The sequence below is a fragment of the Momordica charantia genome (genome assembly GCF_013281855.1).
Source record: "Momordica charantia cultivar OHB3-1 chromosome 7 unlocalized genomic scaffold, Mcharantia_2.0 BLBB01000007.1, whole genome shotgun sequence".
NCBI lineage: Eukaryota > Viridiplantae > Streptophyta > Magnoliopsida > Cucurbitales > Cucurbitaceae > Momordica > Momordica charantia.
Window position 1 is genome coordinate 14,363,673 of NW_028275165.1, and position 24,576 is coordinate 14,388,248.

At 36.8% G+C, this 24,576-nt stretch overlaps 1 protein-coding gene across 5 annotated transcripts in view; it reads left to right on the forward strand.

Annotated features, from left to right (window-relative positions):
• The first annotated feature begins 537 nt into the window (after window positions 1-537).
• Window positions 538-24,576, forward strand: part of CDS4 (cytidinediphosphate diacylglycerol synthase 4) — a 31,328-nt gene continuing 7,289 nt past the window's right edge. For 4 of the 5 annotated variants that reach the window (XR_002603278.2, XR_015792253.1, XR_015792252.1 and 1 more), the window contains exons 1-6: window positions 540-1,044; window positions 2,255-2,556; window positions 15,088-15,278; window positions 20,820-20,944; window positions 23,550-23,683; window positions 24,321-24,436. Coding sequence is in view for 2 of the 5 variants with exons in the window: in XM_022301764.2 (XP_022157456.1) it covers window positions 742-1,044; window positions 2,255-2,556; window positions 15,088-15,278; window positions 20,820-20,944; window positions 23,550-23,683; window positions 24,321-24,436 (1,171 nt within the window). In the remaining 3 variants the exon portion in view is untranslated. Of the gene's footprint in view, window positions 1,045-2,254; window positions 2,557-15,087; window positions 15,279-20,819; window positions 20,945-23,549; window positions 23,684-24,320; window positions 24,437-24,576 lie in introns of all 5 variants that reach the window. The other variant, XM_022301766.2, reaches the window with a different exon arrangement.

The window sequence follows — 24,576 nt, forward strand, 5'->3', positions numbered from 1 at the left end:
TTATATTTTAAGTATTTTCAGATTTTGAATTGAAACTTTCAAATACAGAATTACATCAACAAAGATAAAAACTTTTGATAAATATATTATATAATGTTATAAATTCATTTTATTTTTGTTAAAATAAAAAAATGTAAAATATAAAATATCGGTAACAATTGTACTAAATTTATAATATGATAATAAATCAATTAATATTATTTTAGATTTAACTAAATATTTAGTTCTATAAATTGTTAAAACTTTCATAAAAGCGAGACTAAGCAATAAAATATCTCGTATTTTTTCTTCTGCCTCGGGTTGTCTCACGATCCGCTTGGTCAGCAGCACGGCAAGAGTACCTTGACTAACCTCAAGTCCAACGACTAACAAACAGAAGTAATAGAAATGAGTAGATTCATAATGAATTCCTCGAATTATCAATAGTTTAGAAATATACTATAATTTTTCTACCAAACATATTTGAGAATAAAAAAAGAAAAAAAAACTCTGTTTCGATTTGAATCCCTTATTTCTTACCAAGTTGGGCAGAAGAGCCCCAAAAAACAAAAATCCCAAATTTTCAAGTCAAAATGGAATATTTCCCAAGTATTTTCTAGTTGTTCATTTCAGCTTGGTTCATCCTCACCTTCCAAAACCTGCACCTCCACCGTCGTCCCTTCACAGAATCAACAGCACTGGGAACGGAGAGTCGCAATCGCATGCGTTGTGTTTCTCCTCTCCAAGAAGTTTTCGAACTACATGCAAGAATTTCTCAGCTGTAAGATTCCGCTCATGACTACGAAGGCATCATTTCTGGATTTCGATTTTTCCAAGGTCACTCCGGTGTCTCTGTCTTCTCCCTGCGCCTGTCCTTCCCGTCCTTCGTCTTGTAAGCCATTGCCTCTACCTCGATTCTCTCTCAGACTCAATCCATTGCATCTTGCCTTTCATGGTCCCAAGGGCTTACTAAGAATTAACAAGGGGAGCGGTTCGTTGAGACGCCGCATTGTGGCTGTGGCACATGCCGCGCCCGACCGCCTTGATGGGAACGAGTCTGAAGAGGTACGTTAGAGACAGTAATTTTGGTTATATACATTGCTGCTTTCTGTCTCGGTATGGGGTGGTTGGTGGAAGAGGATGAAAGAAAGGAACTCAGGTTGATTTGTTTGTTTTTTGTTCTTTTGCCAATTTGGAATGGGTCGAAGGGGAGGAGTCAATTGGGTGAATTTTGAAGACTTGGGTGCTAGTTTAACTAGGAGGATGGGGTAGCTTACATGGTGTGGATCAATGTTTTAAAAGGCTAAAGGTGGCCTCGAGGCTTTTTCTCTTGAAAAGGCGAGGCGTAAGCCTCAAGGCGGTATGAGGCGTAAGCCTCAATTTTAATTAAAAGAATTAAACAAATCCTAAATTTGTGTGGTCAAGTATTACCAAACATAATAGTTATATAAAATTATCAAAATATCCACCTGTTACTTGTCACTCAAAAAAAATTCTAAAAAAACATCATAACATCAATATTATTATCACCAATAGAACTTACTTATTCTATAAATTGTTATATAAATTATTGTCTTCAATATTTTTAAAGTCTAGGTAGTAAAAGTAGTAATAGATCGAATTGTTACAACTCCTGCTTAGGATTCCATACAAAAAAAACCTTGATATTTTTTAAGAATTGGAAAAATTAATAGTATTCTTGTAATCATTACAAGAGGCGTATACTTTAAGCCTCAGTGCGTTTTCAAAGAGGCGTAAGCCTCTTCTATGCGAGGCGTAAGTCTCTTATAGTCCAAAGAAGGCATAAGACTTGAGGCTAAAAGTTAGAGCCTTGCCTCGAGGCGGGCCTCAAGGCGTATGCCTCAAAAGCCTTTTAAAACATTGGTGTGGATTAGATGCACACATGGTGGGTAGGGGTTTTGGATTACAAGTTTTTTTGTTTCAATGTGGGAAATTGAAACTTAATTGAAGTTAGAGTTCAGAAATCAATGGTAACAATTCGTGGGTAATCGTTATAGTATTATTCAATTTGGAGAGATTGAAGGATTACTAATAATTTTTCTGCCGCAGCTCAGTTGAAACGGGAATTCATTCTAAGCTGTAAATTACTACACTTGGGGAATAAAAAGGTTTATGAATTTGGCCTTTTTTAAGCTACAGTATTAAACACATACACATAGCCCCCTTAAACTACCGGTTTTGTACTTGGCCAAGTTTATGTTGTGACCATTTCTTGTACTATCAAATTAATTAACTGAAAATGACTATCTTGTAGGAAGTTGAGGGAGGTCAAAAGTTATCATTTCAAGAGGATCCAATCTCAGAACAACAACATAAAAAAAATCAATTGACGAAACGCATTGTTTTTGGGCTTGGAATTGGAATAACTGTTGGCATTGTCGTATTGGCTGGAGGATGGGTGTTCACTGTGGCTGTTGCTGCATGTATTTTTGTTGGAGCACGTGAGTATTTTGAATTGGTCAGGAGCCATGGGATCACTGCAGGAATGACACCCCCACCTCGATATGTTTCACGGATTTGCTCAGTTATTTGTGCTCTCATGCCCATTCTTAGCTTGTACGACCAGTCTCAATCTCAATATTATTACTTTTTTGCAACTATGGTAAATTTTCATAGGAATAGAATTATTAATTGCTTAACGCTTTCATTATGAATCATTAACTCATCTTTTCGGTCTTTTCTTTTGCTTCCATCATTCTATTATTGTAATTTCATATTTGAAGCCAAAAGATAGTTGTATTGAGGAAAATTGCAATAGTAATCACATTGACTTGCCTCTTATAAACTTTACTTTTGGGTAGTCATCATTATTTGATTTTAATATTGTCTAATGGTGCAATTTAGATGATTACGACCTTACTTGAACAAGATTTGTTATGTAGGAAATACTACTATGTCCTTGAGAATAGTAGTCTAGATGATCTTACTAATCTACTACCTCAGCTCCCTTGTGAGTAATCTGAACTGCAAATGTTGTAAATTTGTAGCAGAACTATCCTTATTCGATGATAAAATTAGGTATTATGAATAGTTGCATGTCAAGATGGCTTTAGTTATATGGCTTGCAATTTTTTGAGCTCTTTGGCTGATAGATTTATATTCGCCCTTAATTCCCCGCTCCTATTCGAGGGTAGCTGGTTAATGATTACGATTCTTCATATTAAAGAATAACGAGATTCTTGGTTGATGGATTCATTTGTTGGAATGAGAGTTATAACTTAGGGCTCAGTTTATGCGAAATAATAAGTCAGCTCTTGATTGAGTTAGGCTTCAATGTCAAGTTCTAACCAACTCTTGGTTTCTTTAATGAGAAAACAAAACCAACCTTAGGCTTCAGTTTATGTGAAATAACTGAGTTAGGCTTCTGTTATCAACCTTACAAGAGTTTTAGCCAACTATTATAACAAGAGACATTGTTCATGTATATGCTCTAGCTTGAGAGAGTGTTATGGTATGTCTATTGATGTAAACAGGAGTTTTTTAGTCTCTTGCCCTTTACTGTAATTTTATACTCAATTAGTTTGTGGCTCCCATGTACAAACATTTACTTTTAGTGTATGGCATATTCTCTCATCTCTCATATTATGGAAGAAAGTTCATAGTCTAGTTTAAGCTGTGGGTGGACTTTGGTGGTGAATAGGATAATTTTAGACAAGTGGAAGATAATGCTTAGGATAGTTGGCAGAGGGAATGTTGCTCCCTTTTGGAAGTGAAGAGAGCTTTGGTATTACAGATTAACTGGAAAGTTTAGGCGGCCTTTTGTTGGGTTATTTTTATATGCCCTTGTATTTTATTTCATTTCTCCCAATGAAGCTCGGTTTTTCATAAAAAGAAGGGGAAAGTTAAGGCGGCATGTAGGTCATGTGAAAAGGTACAGGGAATTGTGGTGGCAAGGGCTAGCGGATTACTCGAGGAAGTTAGGGTGTCTCTCTCTATCTCTCTCTCTCTCTCTCTTTTATTAAAAAAGTAAAATACGAACTTTTCATTGAAATGATGAAAAGGAACAAAAGTTGTTCCAAGATACAAACTCCCGAAGGAATGAGAAAGAAAAATAAAGGGAAGAGAAGAACAAAAGGTAGGAAGTTGAAAGATTTAATAGCATGAACTATGATAAAACAAATTAAACATTATAAAGGATTGGTAGGAAAACGACTATGATGGAGTTGATAAAAAAAGTTACATTTAAAGTTTGGTCCTTGAAATTGAGCGTATATGTCGATTTAGCCCTGAACATTAAAAAAGGAATTCAATTTTGTGTGAAATAGGTCAATTAAGGTTTACATGGTGCGCTGCGGCAACTAAAACATGCTAGGTGAGCTAACTTTAGAAGGACGGGCTAATACGGTAAGTTTAGGGCTTAGAGAACTGGGTGAATTATCTAGAAATTTCTAGCCCCTTTATCGTGTGGTGTAGTCTCAAAATGAGAGAAGAGAAGTTTTATTCTAATGCTTGAGAGGATACAAAGAGAGCTTTCTATTTATAGACAAATAGGCTACACTAAAGGCTTGTAAGCTAACAAGGTAAACTAACTAAACAACTAGCCCATAACAAACTTATTGTATAGTTAGTTACATCATCGTGCCTTCTTGAAATTGTTATGGTGTTGTCATGTAATCATTAAATCGATAAAGTTAATGGTAGAGATCTATTAAGCAAAAGAGATTCTAGCATGCTGCAGTTTCCGTGTTGAAGAGTCCTATTAAGCAAAAAGAAGTTTTTTTGTCCCCTTCTTTTATCCAAGTTGCTTTAGATTTCACAATAAGAAGAAGAGACTATGGAGGAGAGGGTTGCTTAAATTTGATTTAGGAAAAATTATGATAAGGTTTGATTCAGAAATTTTGCTGCCTATTCTTGAAAGAAAAAAGTTTTGGCAATAAATGAGTAATTTGGAGCACTGCATTCAACACCATGTTTTTTTTCCGTTTTCTAAATGGAAGACCAAGATGTAAAAAAAAGTTTCAAGAGGATTGAGACATGCTGATTTGCTTTCTCCTTTTCTCTTTGGATTGGTGGGAGATGTTCTTAGTAGATTGATTAAAGGATCTTAATTCTCTCTTTTAAGGAAGGCCAATCTCCCTCTTTAAAGGTTTTTGTTTGCAACAACGAAAAGAAAACAACTGGCAAAGAAGACGCTTGATTGTCAAAGAGGACATTTTGAGCTCTAAAGATCAAGGGGTTCCGCCTTATTTTGAAGCTGTTGGAATTACTTTAGTCCCAATCTTACAAAATCATTGAAGATCGTCTGTTTTTGTGTAGTGGTGCAGTTCGGATTCACTAGATCTTAAGATCTAGTTTTCAGATACTTTTTTAATAAAATTCATTAGAATTGCTTAGCTTTCCCTTGGCCATCGCTGTAAGGTATTTTCGAAGAGCTTCCTGTGAAAATCAAGAGTTCTTGTTCTGGAGAGGAGTTTGTTTGGTGCAATGGTTCTCGAGCTTCGTTGGTATTGGTTTTGAGAGTCTCGGCCATTGGTGTTTATTTTTTCTGTTGGCTTGAAGGTGGAGGCTTCTGTGAAGTTTTTTAATTCGTCATCCAGAGATTCTTGCTCGTTGCTTTTGGTTATGTTCTTTTTAGCTCCTCAGTCTGCGGCTTGGCGGATGTTTTGGTTTCTTTTCAGCAGGCGGTCTTCTTTGTTTTGCATACTTTGTATTTGAAAGCTTAGCAGGCCTCTGTTTTTTTTAGTTTTTTGTTATTTTTTTGGCTTTTGTCTTTTTGGTGTTGTTTGATAGTTTGTAGTTGGTGGTCTTAGTCTTTGGTTTTCGGTTCCTTGGAGGTTAATTTAATTTAATTTTTTCTCAAACATTTGTCTTCCTCTTCATATAACCAATGAAAAACATTTGTCTTCCTTTTCATATAACCAATGAAAAATTTGTTTCTTGTTTAAAAAAAAAAGTAGATTGATTAAAAAGGTGTGGAGGAAGAAGTGTTGGGAAAGTTTTAAAGTTGGAAAGAGAGGGTTCATGTCTCTCATCTTCAATTCATGGACAATACAATTTTTTTTTCTTTGTGAAGATATAAAATTGGAAACATGTTTAAAGCTTTGGGAATGTTTGAAGGTAAACATAGAGAAACAAGTGTTATGTGGTATAAATATGGAGGAAATGTCATCTTTCTAGAACCCCTTTATTGTCCTAATTGTGGTTGGTACAAGTTCCCACGAAGGTCAAATTATTTGCATGGGGGAATTAACACTTTGGACTAGATTCAAAGGCAATTTTCCTCCGTGTTTGGGGCTGCAGTGGTGCATTCTGTATAGGAGAGGAGAGCGTTTGAGGATTTGGTTCATATCCTTTGAAGATTCCAGTTTGCTGCCTTTATTTGTGACCTGTTTTCTGAGATTGTATTCCAGTTTGCTGCCTTTATTTGCGACCTGTTTTCTGAGATCGTTGGAGTATGCTTGGTTCATAACAATGATTGTGGTCTCATCATGGAGGAGGTTCGGCTTCGTCCTCCTTTTCAGGATTAGAGTCGTGCTCTTTGAATCACTAGGTTTTTTGCTGTTTTATGGAGTATTGAATGGAGAGAAAATAGAGAATTACTCGAGGTCTAATGTTTCTCTAGGCATCTGTAACAAAGAATTTTTGTACTTATCCTTTAGGTTTTGTTCATTCTGATTGGAGCCATTTTTCATCTTGTTAGACTTTTTGTTTGGCTCCTTTTATGGGCTGTTGTTTTTGTAAGCCCTTTTTTACTTTCATTTTTTTCTCTAGAAAAAGTAAATAAGGAGGTTAGTTGAATTAAAAAGAATGGTTATTCTTTTTGGGTGTATACTGGAAGAATTACCCATGACCTATTTAGGTATGCCTCTAGGGATAATCCTAGGAGACATGGTTTTTGTAGAATTGTAGAGGAGAGGTTGTAAAGGAAATTTTGATATTGGAAAATTCTCTGTTTATATAAAAGAGGTTGTTTTATTAGACCATATAGTGTTGGGAAGTTTTCCCACGTATTTTGTGACAATTTGGATTATGAGAATGGTGGTAGGGGATTTAGAAAGAAGAAAATGTGATCTTTAACGGGAATATGGGATGGGGATAAGGTGGGTAATGTGAGTCACCTTGTTAGATTGGAGGCATCTATCCAAATTACAAAGGGTGGATTTGCAGTTGCTAATTTAAGAAAAAGGAATATAGCTTTGTTGGTAAAGTTGCTTTGGAGATTCCAAAAGGAACTGTTAGAGTATATATATAATAATATAAAATATACTAATATAAACATGATAGTTTTCCTTTGAGAGTACTTATCGGGATAAGAATGAGTTTTTTTTTTCAAAAATCATAGATGGTCGGCAAGTATGATGGTCTTAATGATGATCCTGCACGTATTTCGACAGCATCATGGTTGTTACAGTCGGCGCTTTGCGTTGATGATACTGGGGTGGGCTTCCTTGATATTAAGGTAGCAAAGTGGTCGGGAATTGGCTGAGGAAGAGGAAGAACCTGAACTTTTATTATCTCTAGCTGTTGGAACAGGGGCGGTTGAAGAAAGTCGTCTGGAGATTCGAATGCCTGCCACAAATCCAATATAACACCTATGGGTACATAAGACATGTATTGAATCGATTCTTTGTCGCGGACCGACCATAGAACCCTGTTCAATAAGTAGAACACATTAGTTGTCCGCTCTCGGGTTGGGCAGTAAGGGTCGGAGAAGGGCAATCACTCATTCTTAAAACCAACTGATGTAATTACCAGCCCATTAGTTTTATTAGTTATTAGTTAAAGGCTGAAGTTAGTTGGTTAGCTGTTATTAGTTAGTTGGTTGGCTGTTTATTAGTTAGTTCTTGTTAAATGCAGTAACCCTTTTCTATAAAAGGGGTTGCTGTCTTCCTTTGTTAGGTGGTTTTTTCAATCAATGAAATCTCTCTCATTTGGTTTACATCAAATTGGTATCAGAGTACCGAAAATCCTTGGGCTTTTCAAGAATGGCAGGGAAAGGGAAAAAGAATGCTCCGATTGGGGGAGATTCTTCGTTGCCGAAAAAGAGGCAGAAACCGCTGTCGTCCCATCCCCACGATCCACAACCACTCGATTAATGATGGTTGAAGGGGCGGTTGAAAACGTCCAAAGGAATGTGGTAGAGATTTGGAAACTTCTACATGACACGATTGGATGACATGATCTTGCATCAAAATTTCGGTAGAATGAATCAAGAAGTGCAGAATAGAGAACAAGCAAACAAAAATGATCAAGATTATATACAACCAGCTCCAAGATTGTTGCAAGAACCGATCCAAGCTCCAAGAATGCTGCAAGAAACGATTCCAGTGCCAAGAAGGCCTCAAGATTTTCATGGTTTCCAAGCTAATCACCCTAGAAACCTCCCTGCCCATCACCAAAGAGAAATTTTGGTAGACTTTTCTCAGATTGAGGGACTTTTCTCAGATTGAGGCAATTGAACAAGAAGACGAATTTTTTCTTAAGTTTGAAAATTATTTTGAGGAGGAAGATGAGGTTGATAAAGAATTGATAGGAAGATATGGTGATTCTACTTTTTCTTTGGCTACATTGTTCTTTGAAGTTGAAATGCAAAATGTCAACGGACACAATTCTTTAATTTCTCAAGAAGGCTTCCAGATAGAACAAGAAAATGAGAAGGAGAAAGATGAGGAATGTAGAGACTAAGGTTGGAGAGAATCTAATGTTATGTATTCTCGTTATTAAATTCTATATATATAGACAAATATAGAAGGTTGACCTAATCCTATAAGGAGAAGGTAAAAGACAAATTAATATTAATACAAGAATGTAAAATATACTAATATATACTCTAACACACCCCCTCAAGTTGGTGCATATATGTTAATCATGCCCAACTTGTTAGACAAATAATCTATTCGTGCTCCATTCAACTTGTGTTCTGTGATTTTTGATATGGATCACCTCAGAAGTTACGATTGATTTCTTCTCAGCCATAACAAACAAACGAACTTATTTGAACAAAACGACAGAACCAGACCAAACCAAATCTGAAGGAGAAAAGAGAATCGAACCAAACCAATTGAACAGAGCCAAGTGAACCAAATCAATTGAATTGAAACAAACAAACTGGACCAGAACCGGTATAAATCAACCAAACCGAACTGGAATGTGATGAACCGGACCGAACCGAACTTGAACTGGATGAACCAAACCACTTGAAACCAAACCGGTTGAATTGGACCGCTTGAACCAGATCGGGTGTTTTCTAGAACCAGAAACCCTAAGTGCTACCCCATGACAACCAGAGGGGCGAAGGCGATTGGCGGTGACGGAAGCTCACGGCAACTGGCGGCGACGAAGGTGCGAAGAACGGCGAGACGAAACCCACGAATAGCAATTGGAAAACAGCAGCGTTGGCAGCAAACGGCGGCGACCAGCGGCAGTGGTCAGCGGCGACCGGCGGTGGCGGTGGTGGTCGTAGTGTTGGATAGCAATAAACAAAACCCTAAGGGACAAAACCCTAATGGGCACAAAACCCTAATGGGCATCAAAACCCTAATGGGCATCAAAACCCTAATGGGCATCAAAACCCTAATGGGTACAAAACCCTAATGGGCAAGAAACCTAGAGCTCTGATACCATGTAGAGACTAAGGTTGGAGAGAATCCAATGTTATGTATTCTCATTATTAAATTCTATATATATAGACAAATATAGAAGGTTGACCTAATCCTATAAGGAGAAGGTAAAAGACAAATTAATATTAATACAAGAATATAAAATATACTAATATATACTCTAACAAGGAACAAACTACAAACTTTTTCTACCATGATAGGCCTCAAGAAAGCAAGAACGAAGGGTTCTTGGTTCAAGATTCTGATTTTGAAGAATTTTTGTGTGGGTTTGTAGATTATTTCGATGATATGAAGAAGATTCTCACAGGAGTGTAGAGATTGAAGGAGATGAAAGAAGCCTTGAAGCAAGAATATACCACAAAGTCTTTCCTTCACAGAAGACTTCAAGAATGTAGATATGAGAAGGAGTATTTTTGTTTGGATGAGTTAAAGAGCGCATTTTCGGTTGGAGTATTTTTGAACCACAAGAAAAGGCAAATTTCCATTTTTAAGATTGTTCACAGCCTTCTAACTCCACTGGATTTAAACTCGAGGACGAGTTTTCTTTTAAGAGGGAAGGAAACTGATGTAATTACCAGCCCATTAGTTTTATTAGTTATTAGTTAAAGGCTGAAGTTAGTTGGTTAGCTGTTATTAGTTAGTTGGTTGGCTGTTTATTAGTTAGTTCTTGTTAAATGCAGTAACCCTTTTCTATGAAAGGGGTTGCTGTCTTCCTTTGTTGGGTAGCTTTTTCAATCAATGAAATTTCTCTCATTTGGTTTACATCTCCAGCATTCTGCCTGAAAGAGTGGGAGATGCGATGAAAGAGGAGATCGAATTATATAGTTTCGAACTACTCTACTCTTTCTGATCAAGACGGCCTGAGTTGAGGCTATTGGATCTTGATCTCTTAACTGACTTAGTTTGGGCATAGTAGGTCGAAAGGTTTGAGTCACAGGAAACCTAAAAGTTCTTTCGCTCTTGACAAGATTTCCTTCTTTAATAGCGGTATCACTACCAATGACAACAATCCCTACATTCTCATTCTCAAGATTTAAGGCTATTCCTTTTACACCGTTGGTAAATTCCACCATTTCCCCAGCTTGATCAGTTGCTGAAATCTCGAGAAAAGCTTGATAAATGAGATGGAGTTCCACAGACTAGAAAGATGCTATTTGGATGAATAAACCACCACTCAACCCAAAAACTTAAGCTAATGGGTTGGGTAAATTTAATTGATTTATAAGTATCTCAACACTCCCTCTAACTTGTGGGCTTGGATAATTGACAAGGCCCAACAGGTGGAAATCAATATAAATGGGGAGGAAACAATAATGCAGGGGTTCAAACACAAGACCTCCCGTTCTGATACCATGTTAAGGATGAATAAACCACCCTCAACCCAAAAGCTTAAGCTAATGGGTTGGGTAAATTTAATTCATTTATAAGTATCTCAACAGGAACCATTGGAGTTGGCCAGTTGGGGAATAATGATTAGACATATTCATGGACAAGAAGAGGGGGGCTGGTTTACAAAATGCCTTTGAAGATGCTGCAGTCTTGGGGTCATGTTTCAACACTTAGACTGTTATTTGAAATATACATCAATTTTATTATTATTATTATTATGTTTTATGAGAAATCGAGCTTTCATTGAGAAAAAATGGAAGATTCAGACACTGCAAAAAGATTCAGAAATATAAATCAAATTTAAGGTGGGTTCAGGTGCAAGGGTAAGGTTTTGGAAAGATATTTGCCTGAAGGATTATATTATTTGGTTGATTAACCAACATTTAATGGCAGAGTTTCTGAATCTTTTTGCTGTGTCTGTAGGGGAGATGTGGAAAAGTGAAACAAAATCCTGGAAAACCTTGACTAGAAGAAACCTACTAGATGTGATGGCCAATGAGTTTGTGGATTTTTTTAGACCTCCTATCAATCAGTTGTACGTGAGAATGAGGGGCAGAAAAAGTGGGGACTAAGTTAGTTCCTATTTTTATGGTTCAATTGTGTTTTTTGAAGGAGGCGGAAGTGGCAGAATTTTCGGAGCTACTTGCACTACTTTCAAATTTCTCTATATCTACCAATTATGACGAAAGATTTTGGTCGCTCAAACCTTCAGGCATGTTTTCAGTAAGCTCTTTGAATTCATCATATCTTTCAAATTGCTCCACCTCAAAAAGGAGCTTTTCAGCTATCTAGAAGTCTAAATGCCCTAGAAAATCAGTGTGTTTGTATGGATTTTGATTAATGGCAAAGTAAATACTGCCAGCATTCTTCAGAAAGCTGGTTTTGCTTTTCAACCATCTTGGTGTGTCCTTTGTATGTACAGTGGAGAAAATCAGGAGCACCTTTTCTTTTGGTGTCCTTTCACAATGACTCGCTGGGGACTATTATTTCAACAATTTTCCATTAGTTGGGAGTTTGACAGGAGTGTTCCTAAGAACATTTTGCAGCTGCTGTAAGGTCCTTTATATTCTTCATAAATTTGGCTCTTAAAACAAATAGTATCCTTATCTTTTGCCAGTATCAAAATTGGTCTACTATGCACTGCCTCTGAACTTGTAGGCCACAAGCCTCACCATTCATTCTGGTGTATTCGTATAATCAAAGAAATTTGAAGAACATTTTTTTCCCCTAGACCATAATTGAGTCTTTCGTGATTTCCTCGTGGAACCTCTATATCGTTTCTAAGCTGGAATGATGCAGCACCTCACAAGGTTTTTTTAAGAAATGATTCAATGCCCTTTCATTAAAAGGCTGAAACCTATTTATAGAGGTTTCAAGCTTAAGAATTACATGAGTAACTATTGTTACTGTGCAGTAAAAGTAAAGCTACTAAAATAAAAGCTATATCAGTAGCTAATAATCGATAAAAGCTATGAAGAGCTACTTAACTACATCAATTTTCCCAACCCCAAAATGAAACTCGTCCTCGAGTTGAAAAGTAGTGGAGTTAGAAGGCAGTGAACAATCCGCAAACTAGAAACTCGCTTCTTCTTGTGGTTCAAAAATACTCCAATCGAAAATGTCTTTTTTAACTCATCAAAAAAACGATAAAGTGACCAAATTGAATTAAATCCCAAGAAATTTTGATGCAATAATTTGTTGAGACAAAAGTGTTCCAAATTATCAACATTCTTTTCCTCGGGATCCTTCGGAAAACTACCCACTTTCTTCTTCTTGTATTTACATTCTTGAAGTCTACTTGGAAGGAAGAGCTTTCTTGCATTTTCTTGTAGCCGATGTTCTTGAAGTTCAATTGGAGAATCTTCATCTCCTTCATCAAAATAATCAGCAAAACTCAAAAGAAATTCATCCTCTATGTTATTTGAACTTATCCAAGGGAGTTTTCTTTGGAAAAAATCAGAAGCCAGTAAAAGATTCTCCCTCTTCATTGGTTCATCTTGACAATTCTTGTGAAATTCTTGACCCAAACATCTCAATAAAGATTCTTGTTGATTCTTTTGCCCGTTAACATATTGCATTTCCACTTCAAAGAACAATGTAACCAAAGAAAAAGTAGAATCATCATCTGTTCCTATCAATTCTTCATCAACCTCTTCTTCCCCATCAAAATAATTGTCAAACTTAAGAAAAAACTCATCCTCTTGTTCAATTGCCACAACCTGAGAAGAGTTTTGGATTCCACAATTTCTGAAATCAACATCGAAGGCAGCAACTTGAGGCAAAATTGAGTTACCTCTTGCATCCTCTGAAATTTTTGTTGGTCTTATGAAATCATTTGAAGTGTCTTCACTCTTTTGGTGGCAAAATCTTCCCATCTTGGTTAAGGTATCACTTGGGGTTTTTTCTCTAGTTGGGAGTTTTGTAAAAGAAAGAAAGAAAAATTCCATGGCTGTTGTTTGGAGTTTGGTGGCAAAATACCTTAGTCTTGTATGAAACTAATTTGTTAAAATTCGTACAAACTCCAACATTGTTGCTTGAACCTTCTTGATACCTTCTTGCTGTACAAACTCCAAGATTTTGGTTGAAGTCTTGCCGGACAGCTCTCGGTTCTTGGAGCATTCTTGGTTCAAGAACATAATCTTGGTACCTTCTAGGCTGCACAAGGTGCTGTTCTTGGAGGTTTCTTGGTCTCCGATTGACTTCTTGGACTCTTCTTGGTGGAGTATGGTACCTCTCTGGTAGGTAATTAGTCCTTTGATCCTCCATCCACATTTCTTGATCCAATCTTGTAGCATTTTGAGGAGGAGTTCTAACCATAGCTTGCTGTACACTCATTGCTTCGAGCTTGTCATGGATGATCTCCAAAATTTGTTTAATCTCGCCGACATCCTGCTGGATGGTTTTCACCTCTCCTTCAACCGATAGCAAGCGTGCGGTTGATGATCGTGGCGAGAGAATGGAGGCTTGCTCCACTTCTTTGTTGACGAGAGAAGAGTCACCAATGTTGATCGACTTCTTTCCCGCCATACAACCCAGAAAATCGGGATGCTCTGATACCAATTTGATGTAGCACCTCACAAGGTTTTTTTAAGAAATGATTCAATGCCCTTTCATTAAAAGGCTGAAACCTATTTATAGAGGTTTCAAGCTTAAGAATTACATGAGTAACTATTGTTACTGTGCGGTAAAAGTAAAGCTACTAAAATAAAAGCTATATCAGTAGCTAATAATCGAGAAAAGCTATGAAGAGCTACTTAACTACATCATGGAATCACTTTTGGCTTATACATTAAATACTGGATTGCTGATCGGGAATCAATCAAGCTTATGCGAAGCTTCCTTGCAGCCAATGCCTGGATCACGTCTGCATGACATAGTGGCAGTGTTGATCACGGTCTCCAATTCCAGATGTAATTGGATATGAATGAAGTGTGCTGCTCAGGCTTTTACTAACATTTTTATAGCTTCAAAGCTAGCTGAAAAAGATGACAACAGTGGCTTTAGCTGTATATTACAGAATTCAGCATAGTCATATCTAATATCAATTTATCTTCACCTTTTTTAATTGGAAAATATATTTTCCTTATTTTCAATTACGTTGTGTTGTAAAGAAATGCTTTAACTAATCCGTGCTGTATAGAAAAATCTGCTGATATTTGAAGATAGAAGAGAAGATTCCCTGCAGTGTGATTGAAAGTTACTTTCTAACATCTCTTAGGGTTGCTTTAACCAAGGAATTACCAATTACTCAAGATCCATAATCTTTTTGTTTGTTAGTTTTTCATTTGCCATTTGTGGACTTCTAGTCCTGTTAATATGCTTATCCATTATTGTTACTAATATTTTTTTTATTTGTTATGCGCATAATTCCATGTTTAGAATTTTCTTCATGCTATTCTTGAGGAAAGAGAGAATAAATTTCTTCATGCTGCTAATTAGCCAATGCTGGTTCATCATGATAATGGGAAGGTTATGACTTTGAACTGGATTGTGTTTTCACAGTTCAAAACAGTTAATGAAGATATTTTAGTAGGAGGTTGATTTGGTGTGTGTTTGAAAATTTGTTACGGGCATAATTTCCATCTGTACAGTTTCAATGTACACTAAATTCTTATCAGTGTTTCTTATCTTCATGCAGGTACTTTGGTCAGCTTGATGTGGCTATCACATTTTCTTCCTTCATTCTTGCAATAACATTACTTCTACAAAGAGGGAGCCCCCGTTTTGCTCAGCTGAGCAGTGCAATATTTGGGCTTTTTTACTGTGGTTATCTTCCTTGTTTCTGGGTCAAACTTCGTTGTGGTTTGGCAGTTCCAGCCGTAAACACAAGTCAGTCATTTTTGCTCATACATTTTTAGGCTTTGAATTATAAAAATGTGTTAGATCACATGCACACCATATTCAATATTAGTTGTTGTCAGCAAGTAATGAGAAAGCACTTTGATGGAGCTAGGCGAAAGAATATGTACTTGTTTGCTTTTTAATGAAAAGATATATGGTTCGTAGATTTTTTTTTTTCTTTTCTTCTTTTTTTTTTTTTGATAAGAAACAAGACACTGCTTTCATTCAAAAAACGTGACGGTGAAGAAACAGCCCAAGGAACCAAGGGACAAGGTGTCCCTAAAAGGAAGAATACAAAAACACCTTCCAATCTAAACCGATGATAGATGTTTAGTTACAGAAAGACTTGTGTTGAGCACTCCAAAAAGAGGCTGTAAACTGTACAAACTCACAAAAGTAATCAAAAGAATTTGCCTTATTGGAGAAAATTCTGTCATTCCTTTCTTTCCAAGTCAGCCAAACTATTGCCTTAGCAACATTTGCCCACAGCACTTTAGCATTGTCTTTGAGAAGAGAGCTTCTTTCAACCAACCTTCAAAGTCATTAGGCATGCACCATTGAAGACCGAATATGTTACCAAAGTGGGACCACACTTTGAAATGAAACTGCAGTGGATAAAGGGGTGGGATAGGGACTCATCGTTCCTGTTGCACATAATGCAGATTTTAGGAGAAATTTGTAAGTGGGGGTTCTTTCTCTGCACATTATCCAAAGTATTAATGTTCCCTGAAACTGTTGTCCACAAGAAAAGTTCACCTTCTTTGGGGCATTTCTTTACAAAGTCAAGTTACAAAATTCAGGGTTCAGCGGGAGCGAAGCTGATTTAACAGTGAAGTGTCCTGAGCTCTCCAAATTCCAAACCAAACAATCTGGACTTTGAATTGGCCTGACATCAAGAAGCAAGGCTGAAAGGCTGTCCCCGTCTGCCATTTCTCTATCAAAATGGCCTCTTCTAAGGTGTAGATCACAACTTAAAAAATCAGAATTCCAAGAATCAGCGATGCAAGAATCCTTGGAATTTGAGATTCTGAACAGGTTTAGATAAAGGTCCTTGAGAGGTTGATGGTAGATCCACTTGTCCTTCCAAAAAAAACTTTTGTTGCCTCTCCCCAACTTGAAACTGACATTTGGCAGAAGAAAAGGGGTCCCTTTTCTTATATCCTTCCAAGGGCTACATCAGTTTGTCCACTGCTTATGACTATGATGGCTTTTCATTTAGTCAGAACCAAACATGCTTTTGATGACCTCCTTCCACAGACCAGCTGCCTCTGTTTCAAATCTCCATGGACATTTTGCTAGGAGTGCCAATTTTTTTTTTATCTGACTCATTACCCTCAGCCCTCAAAGAAACAAGGGGAAGTGACTCTGCCCCAATTAACTAAATGACTCCCTCCTTTGTCTTCACTGCCATTCCACAAAAAATTCCTGAAAAGTTTCTCCATGGTCTTGCTAACTTCATCAGGGATTCTGAAGAGGGAGAGAAAATAAGCTAGAACAAGTCAGAACTGAGTTAATTAGGGTGATTCTCCTCCCTTTGGGATCGGGAAACTCCTCCATTTTGCCAATTTGCTTCTGATTTTGTCGTAACCGGGGTTCCAGAACTTTTCAAACTTTGCCTTGCCCCCTAGTGGAATGCCCAAATAATCAAAAGGAAGGGAAGCATACTTACAACCCAGCAGGTTTGCTAATTTGAAGACCTCGTTGATGTCCACATTGGCACATTTAAGCCAATGATGGCAGATTTTTTTAAGTTAATGGAGAGCCCCAAAGCAACTTAAAAAATGTGCAGATAATTATGACAAACCTCTACTTTTGAAGCGAAACCTTCACCAAACAGACGGGTGTCATCAGCATATTAATGTGGGAGATATGAACCTGATCGTACTTTGAAGCCATTTATGAGCCCCTTATCTCTGAACACGTTAACAAATCTACTAAATGAGTTGGCCACGATTGTGAAAAGGAAAAGAGACAAAAGGATTTCCTTGTCTAATCCCTATAAAGCCCATATTTTACCTCTAGGTCTACTGTTAATCATCACTGGAACACTTGTATTTGAAAGGCATCTGCAAATCCACATTCTCCATCTCTCCCCAAAGCCTCTAAGGTGCGAGAAATCCCAATCTAATTTGTCATAGGCTCTTTGAAGTTTTTGTGATGAAGCCCTTCTTATTCTTCTTTGTTAAATAGTCATCCACAGTTTCTGCTGCTAGGATAATTGCATCTAGAATTTGCCTGCCTACTACAAAGGCCATTGGGAGGAGTCAATAGTATCCGGTTTCGTAGACATTTGAGAGGGTTGGATTTCTCCCAAAGAGGCTTGAAAATCATTATCAGCATTCTATTCATAATATGCCTTTCTTGCCTGTATCATACTGCACCTCTTATCCTCCTCTCTCTATTTTTTTCTTTCCTTTCTTTTTGTTAATAAAAAAATTGAGCTCTCATTGAGAATTATGAAAGAATATACAAGGGCCTACAAGGGCAAGATCCTTGCAATGGCCTTAGGCAAACACGACTCTCTCTCTCTCCTTTTCTTGTCATTCTTGTAGTGGACATCATTAGTCCTCTAGTCTCTGCTGGGTGAAAATGGGGTGTGTGGACTTCCAAAGGATATTTTTAACGTTAAGACTTAATCATTACATTTTTTTTAACAAGATACGAACTTCTCATTGATTAATAAAAAGGAACAAATTGTTCAAAGATTAAATCATTACATTTCTAAAAGTATAATGATTAAATCATTATAAATTAATGATGACCAAATGAATATAAGAGCTAACTACATAAATTAAAAAGTATGTTTCACCTTTAAAAAATGAAAATGTTTTTCGTACATTGAAAAAGTAACATTGTCCAACCATCATGGGATGACCTAATGGTCAAAAAGGGCTTGGAGGGAATGAGTTCGAACCATGGTGGCCACCTACCTAGGATTTAATATCTTACGGATTGTCTTGTCAACCAAATGTAGTAGAGTCGGACGGTTGACCCGTGATTAGTCGAGGTGTGTGCAAGTTGGCCTGAACGCACAGATATCCGCCCGTGATTAGTCGAGGTGCGTGCAAGCTGACCCGAACACACGGATATCAAAAAAAAAAAAAAAGTAACGTTGCCCATCATCACAATCCAATACCATTATACCATTGTATAATCTGAAGAAAAGAAATTCATATGAAGGAAATCAAATACCTTTAAATAATTTGAAGGAAAATAATTCATATGGTGGTTTGAGTTTATTTATATTGCATTTCTAAAAGAAAACTGATGAAGCCTATTTAAGATAAGTAGGACTAGAAGGTAAAATTAAAGGAATAGATTTGCATTTTTTTTTCTTGTATAAAAATTCATTTTCTAAGTTAAAGGAGTAAAACTTCTTGATTTCAAACATTGCCATCTTTAAGCGTGACTTTTTATTGCAGACATGCATGATTTTCCTAATCCTGGACTGGATCATGATGTGCATTTGCTTCTTGATGCAATCTTGCACAAGAGTCTTAAGAATAATGCAATCTGCCTTTTTATTACTAAAGGAGAGCCTATTTGTAGAGGCTTCCAGCTTTAGGAATACAAGATAAACTCAAGTTACTGTGCAGTAACTACTAAACTTAAACAAGCTGAAGATATAACTAGCTAATCCTTATAAGAATAAACCACAACTAAGCCGACTACATCAATTTCCCCTACCCAAAAGATAGAACTCGTCCTCGAGTTTAAAAGCAGTGAAGTTAGATGGTTGTGAACAATCCTCAAAATAGAAACTTGCTTCTTCTTGTGGTTCAAAAATACTCCAATCGAAAATGCCTTTTTTAACTCATCAAAACAATGATAGAGTGACCAAACTTAATTAAATCCAATAAATTTTGGTGCAGTAGTTTGTGGAGACAAAAGTCTTCCAAATTATCAGCTTTCTTTTTCACGGAATCCTTCTCAAAACTACCAACTTTTTCTTCATTCCAGTACTTCTCAAAATTTTCTTGGAATAACTAGAAATTGAATTGGCTGAATGAGTTTGGTTTTCAACTTTCCCACACATTGAATCTTTCTCCTTCTTGGATCTACATTCTTGAAGTCTACTTGGAAGGAAGAGCTTTCTTGCATTCTCTTGTAGCCTATGCTCTTGAAGTTCAATGAAAATTCTGAATTCCTCAACCATTCCACCAGTAATATTACCAATTTTTAAAGAACCCAATTGTTTTCTAGCAAGATCTTGGTTTTCCAAAGAAATTAACTGCAATTCAACCACATCATGACCTTCATGCAGCAAATCAGATTCGAATTCTTGAGGTTGGTAAATTGAACTTTCTCCGGCGTGTCCAACTTCAATAATATTAGCTTCAAGTCTTCAACCAAATCTTTCTCAACTCTAGCCACACGAGTTTCTTTAGGATCATTATCAAATTCTACTGAAAAGTTTCTCCAAACAAAATAGAATTTCATCTCCTTCATCAAAATAATCAGCAAAACTCAAAAGGAATTCATCTTCCTTGTTATTTGAACTTATCTGAGGGAAATTTCCTTGGAAACAATCAGAGGCCAGTAAAAAAATTCTCCCTTTCCATGGGCTCATCTTGAGAATTCTTCTGAAATTCTTGTGATAGTCTGGCTTCTTGTGGCCTATTAGGATTTAGTCGCATACCTGGCCGTCCTCCTTCAAATGCAAAGAAGTCATCTTCCTCTTCACTTGAGGAATCGACTAGCAGCTCATGATGCCGTTGAAACAAAGGATTCCTATTGAATTCTTCATGAAAAGGTTGCTGTCTTGGAGGTTTCTTGGTCTACGATTGACTTTTGGACTCTTCTTGGTGGTGCAGGGTGCCTCTCCTGGTAATTAGTCCTTTGATCCTCCATCTGGGTTTCTCGATCCAATCTTGCAGAATTTTGAGGGGTATCTCTCGTCGGAGTTTGTTGTAGACTTCCAGAATCTGTTTAATCTCAGCCACATCCCTTTGGATAACCTGGAAGTTTCCTTCGACAGACTGCAAGTGTACGGTCGTTGATCGTGGTGAGAGGACGGATACTTGTTCCATCGCTTTGTTGGTCAAGGAAGAATCACCCATAATCAGCTTCTTTCCTGCCATCGATCACCCAGAAATTTGGATGCTCTGATACCAATTGATGCAATCTTGCGCAAGAGTTTTAAGAATAATGCAATCTGCAGTTACTGTGCAGTAACTACTAAACTTAAACAAGCTGAAGATATAACTAGTTAATCCCTTAAAAGAATAAACTGCAACTAAGCCAACTACATCACTTCTTATGAGGCTGGTGACACTGTAATGACAACCTTTTAGGGTCTTACCTTTGCCCCTAAAAAAAAGTGTTTTATGGATGACACATTGAATGATGGGGTAGTCCGAATTATTTCTTGCATGTACAAGTTTTTGAATTGTGTTTACAGTTTTTAGTGTAAAGTAAGAACTTCCACAGATATGTTGGTAATTTCACATTTTTATGCTCTTGTAGCTTCTGTTTTTAGGTGTCTTTATCTAGTTATACTATTACTTACTAGATCATGCTCCTTGGCAGAAATAGGAGCAGCATGGCCATTTCTTCTTGGAGGTCGAGCTCATTGGACTGTTGGCCTTGTTGCAACCCTAATTTCTATGAGTAGTATAATTGCAGCTGATACGTATGCTTTTCTTGGTGGCAAGGTAAGTTTGTTCCTTTTTTATCTTTCATTACGTGTATGGTACTTCTTTGTAATTACGTTTTGGAAGTAAATAGTTGTTACTTCAGGCTAGTAAATGAGTGAGTTATTGTGGAAAGTTGGGCTAGGGAACCCTTGATTGTTTTGGGCGGAGAGATCTTTTGAGATTCACCAATTATGTTATATAGGGAAATTTTTGGTAGTTGTGGTGAGTTTTGATGGAGGGTTTGTCGGTATATAGGTTAGGCATGAACAAGGAGTTTTCATAACATGAGGAGCAATTAATTTGAAATAAAGGAGCCTAAAAATGTTTTTTGGCAAGGGGGGCCGGGGCAGACTATCAAAAGTTATAAACTAGCCGTGCTGAAACCAAATCTTTATGACAAAGTGTCCAAGAGTGTGTTTATAAATAGATTAGTATCAATGACTTGAGTAGATATTCGTTGCTTAAAGCCTAACAATTTAGAGAAGACCATGGAATGGGATCAATAGTGATCTATTTAGCCCAAGATTCCCCGTATGCTCAATTAGGCCAAGCAAATATGCACCCAACTATACAAGCTTGAGAAAGCACTCAAATTCACACTATCACCTCGGGGGAGCACCGGTCAGCCCTATGGAAAAGAAAAGCATTACCTATTAATGACCCATTTGGATCTCGATATAATTTGATGGGTACGAATATTAAATATTGGGGAATTTAACGTCTAGAATTAAAATGTCTGGAATAAATCATTAATTGGCAGTAATAAAAAAGAGCTTAGTAAGTTGATCTCTCCTCTCTCCTCTTGAGGTTCTTTGTCCACGATGGTTTTAGATGTTTCATTGATTTCCTTTTTTTTTTTTTTAACTTTTCATCGATGAAATGAAAAGAAACAATAAAATGTTTAAAGGAGAGTAGTTGCTGTCTTGTCAACAAATCCTTCTTTCTTCGTTCTCCTCATGGTTATTATTTGTTGGAAGAGAAAAAGCAGTATCATTCTTTCTTTGTTAAGTCTCCAAAATAATTCTTGCGGTTGGAGCAATCCTTGGCTCTTCTTTGGAAAATTCCCTTCAATGGAGAGGAAAAAAATAGTATTTTGGTTCTCCATAGTATTTGAAAAGGAGGATTATTTTTGTGGAAATGTTGGATGAATTTATTAAAAAAAAACAAAGAGTTTGATTAATCCAAGCAAGTTTGAGGATAAGAGTTTTGAAGTATCTCAGGTCTGCAAAGGTTGGGGGTTGATAAACCAGTTCTTTCGTCTTCTTTCGCTTTCCCAAGTATGGCCTATACAAACATATTTGGAAAGTAACATATCCAAAAAAAGGTAAAGTTCCTTATATGGGAACTTAGCCACACTGGCCTCAACACTCTCAACAAGCTGCAAAGAAGATGTCCATGGTGGTCTCTCTTCCCATTTTGGAGCTGTTTGTGCAAGACAGACTTTGAATCGCAAGCACACATTTTCATGGATTGCCCTTTCTCATCGGCTATATGGAATCATTTATTCTCTATCTTTGGATGGATGGTGGTCTTACCAAGCAATGTGGGAGATTGGTTTCAAGGGTTTTTTTTTTTCTTTTTTTAATTAAACCCCTGCATCAAGTTCTTTCCCCCAAAACGAATTTGTCCTTGAGTTTTAGGTAGTGAATGAAAATGAATATTATGCACGATAATCATATAGATCTACCACATTGAAGGTAGGGCTGATCTGGAGATAGGAGGGTAGATCAATCTTGTCAAGGGTATTTTCCCCAATCTTGTCAAGGACCTTGAAAGGACTAAACTTCTTATTGGTTAATTTGTTATGTGATCGGTGTAATCTTGATTTTTGCAAATGAATTATAACCAAGTCGCCTATTTCAAAGGCTTTCACATGCCGGTGAGCATCCACATGTTGCTTGTACTCGGCATTTGCTTGTTCCATGTGTTCTTTGACCTCTTTGTGTAGTTCTTGAATACAATCAGCCATCTCTTCATCTCTAACTGGATCTACTACAATATTAGTAAGATCAATCGTTAAACTCCAGGGAGTTTAGTATAAACTATTTCAAATGGTGACTTTCCAGTTGATCAGCTGCGCAGGCGATTGTAGGTGAATTCAGCTTGGTAACACCCAACTAACTCTAATGGCTAGTTTACAAGCCACCAACGGCTAGACTTTTTATAATAGACAAACATAGCTAACACCCAACTAATTAATTAACTAACTCTCAAGCCACCATCGGCTATTAAAGCTCCCGACGGCTATAAAAGAAACAACTAACTCTAATGGTAGTTTACAAGCATTTCAAGGGGTCTTATAAAAACACCTCTACATCACAATCCATGTCCAACTTAAACCTTAGAGTTGAAATCAAATCGACTTGAGGATTCTAGTATTTGAGAATTAAGGTTTCACATACTCATATGGTTCTTAATTCCAATTCGCTAGAATTTTTATATGAGTTCTTATCAGATTTGATGTTATTTAGTATTGTAGCAGCCTTGAGTAACTACTTAGCTTTATTATTATTGCTTTTTTAATGTACCTACAAAACAAGCATAGAAAACTACCGGTAAACTTGGTGAAATATCTTGTGCCCTTGAGTGGAGGTTTTATGCTTTCTCATTACCTTTCTTGCAGGCATTTGGTAAGACCCCACTTACAAATATTAGTCCAAAAAAGACGTGGGAGGGAACTATTATTGGCTTGGGTGGTTGTATAGCTACGTCTGTCATTCTATCAAAAATTCTTTGCTGGCCTACTTCTGTGATTAGGTATGTAATTCTTCAATTGCAACTACTAAGTTTATGGCTTTGGCCCTTTTTAAAATATAAATTATAAAGTAAAATTTAGGAGGTGGGATTTGTTTCTTTGCAATTTAAGCGTGGTCAATTGGTCCGATTGATGAATCTAAAAGGGACATTCTTTAAGATCTTAAGTGAATTTAAGAGGGGCTTCAATTTATTTTGATTATTAAATTTGTAAAATAAGAATTGATAATTAAATTTAAAAGGTGGGAAATTTTGTAAGATTTTAAGCAAGGTTAAAATGAAAATAGGCATAATTTATGAGAGACCAGAAAGGAATTCAAAAGTTTCTCCCTCCAAGCATAATACAGATTCTTCATGCTGCAATAAGACGTGTGCATTTAGGCTCATGCTGAAAATTTTTTGTAAGTTTTTGTTCTATTTGTAAATGCGATATATATATATATGTGTGTGCGTGTGTGTGTGTGTGTTCAGTGAGCATGAGTTTCAATAGACTAGTTAATTTGATCTTATCTGGCTAGTGTTTTTAATCAAGTGGAGTTTTACACTCTAATTGCCCATCATGAACACGTCTTATTCAATTGATGATCTCCATGGTTCTGTAAAATAATTGACTTGGGTTTGGAATGTTTTACTGGAACAGTGCTATAGCTTTTGGGTTTCTGAATTTCTTGGGTTCTGTTTTTGGTGATCTTACTGAATCAATGATAAAACGTGATGCTGGTGTCAAGGATTCTGGATCTTTAATCCCTGGACATGGTAAATTCCATTTTCTTATGGTCAAGATCTATGATGCATTAAATTCTTGTTTCATGGCACATGTATAAATCAAGTCATCTTTGACTGGCTTCCATATAATTTTAAAATAGCATTTTTAGTGAAGTTTTTGACTGCCTCAA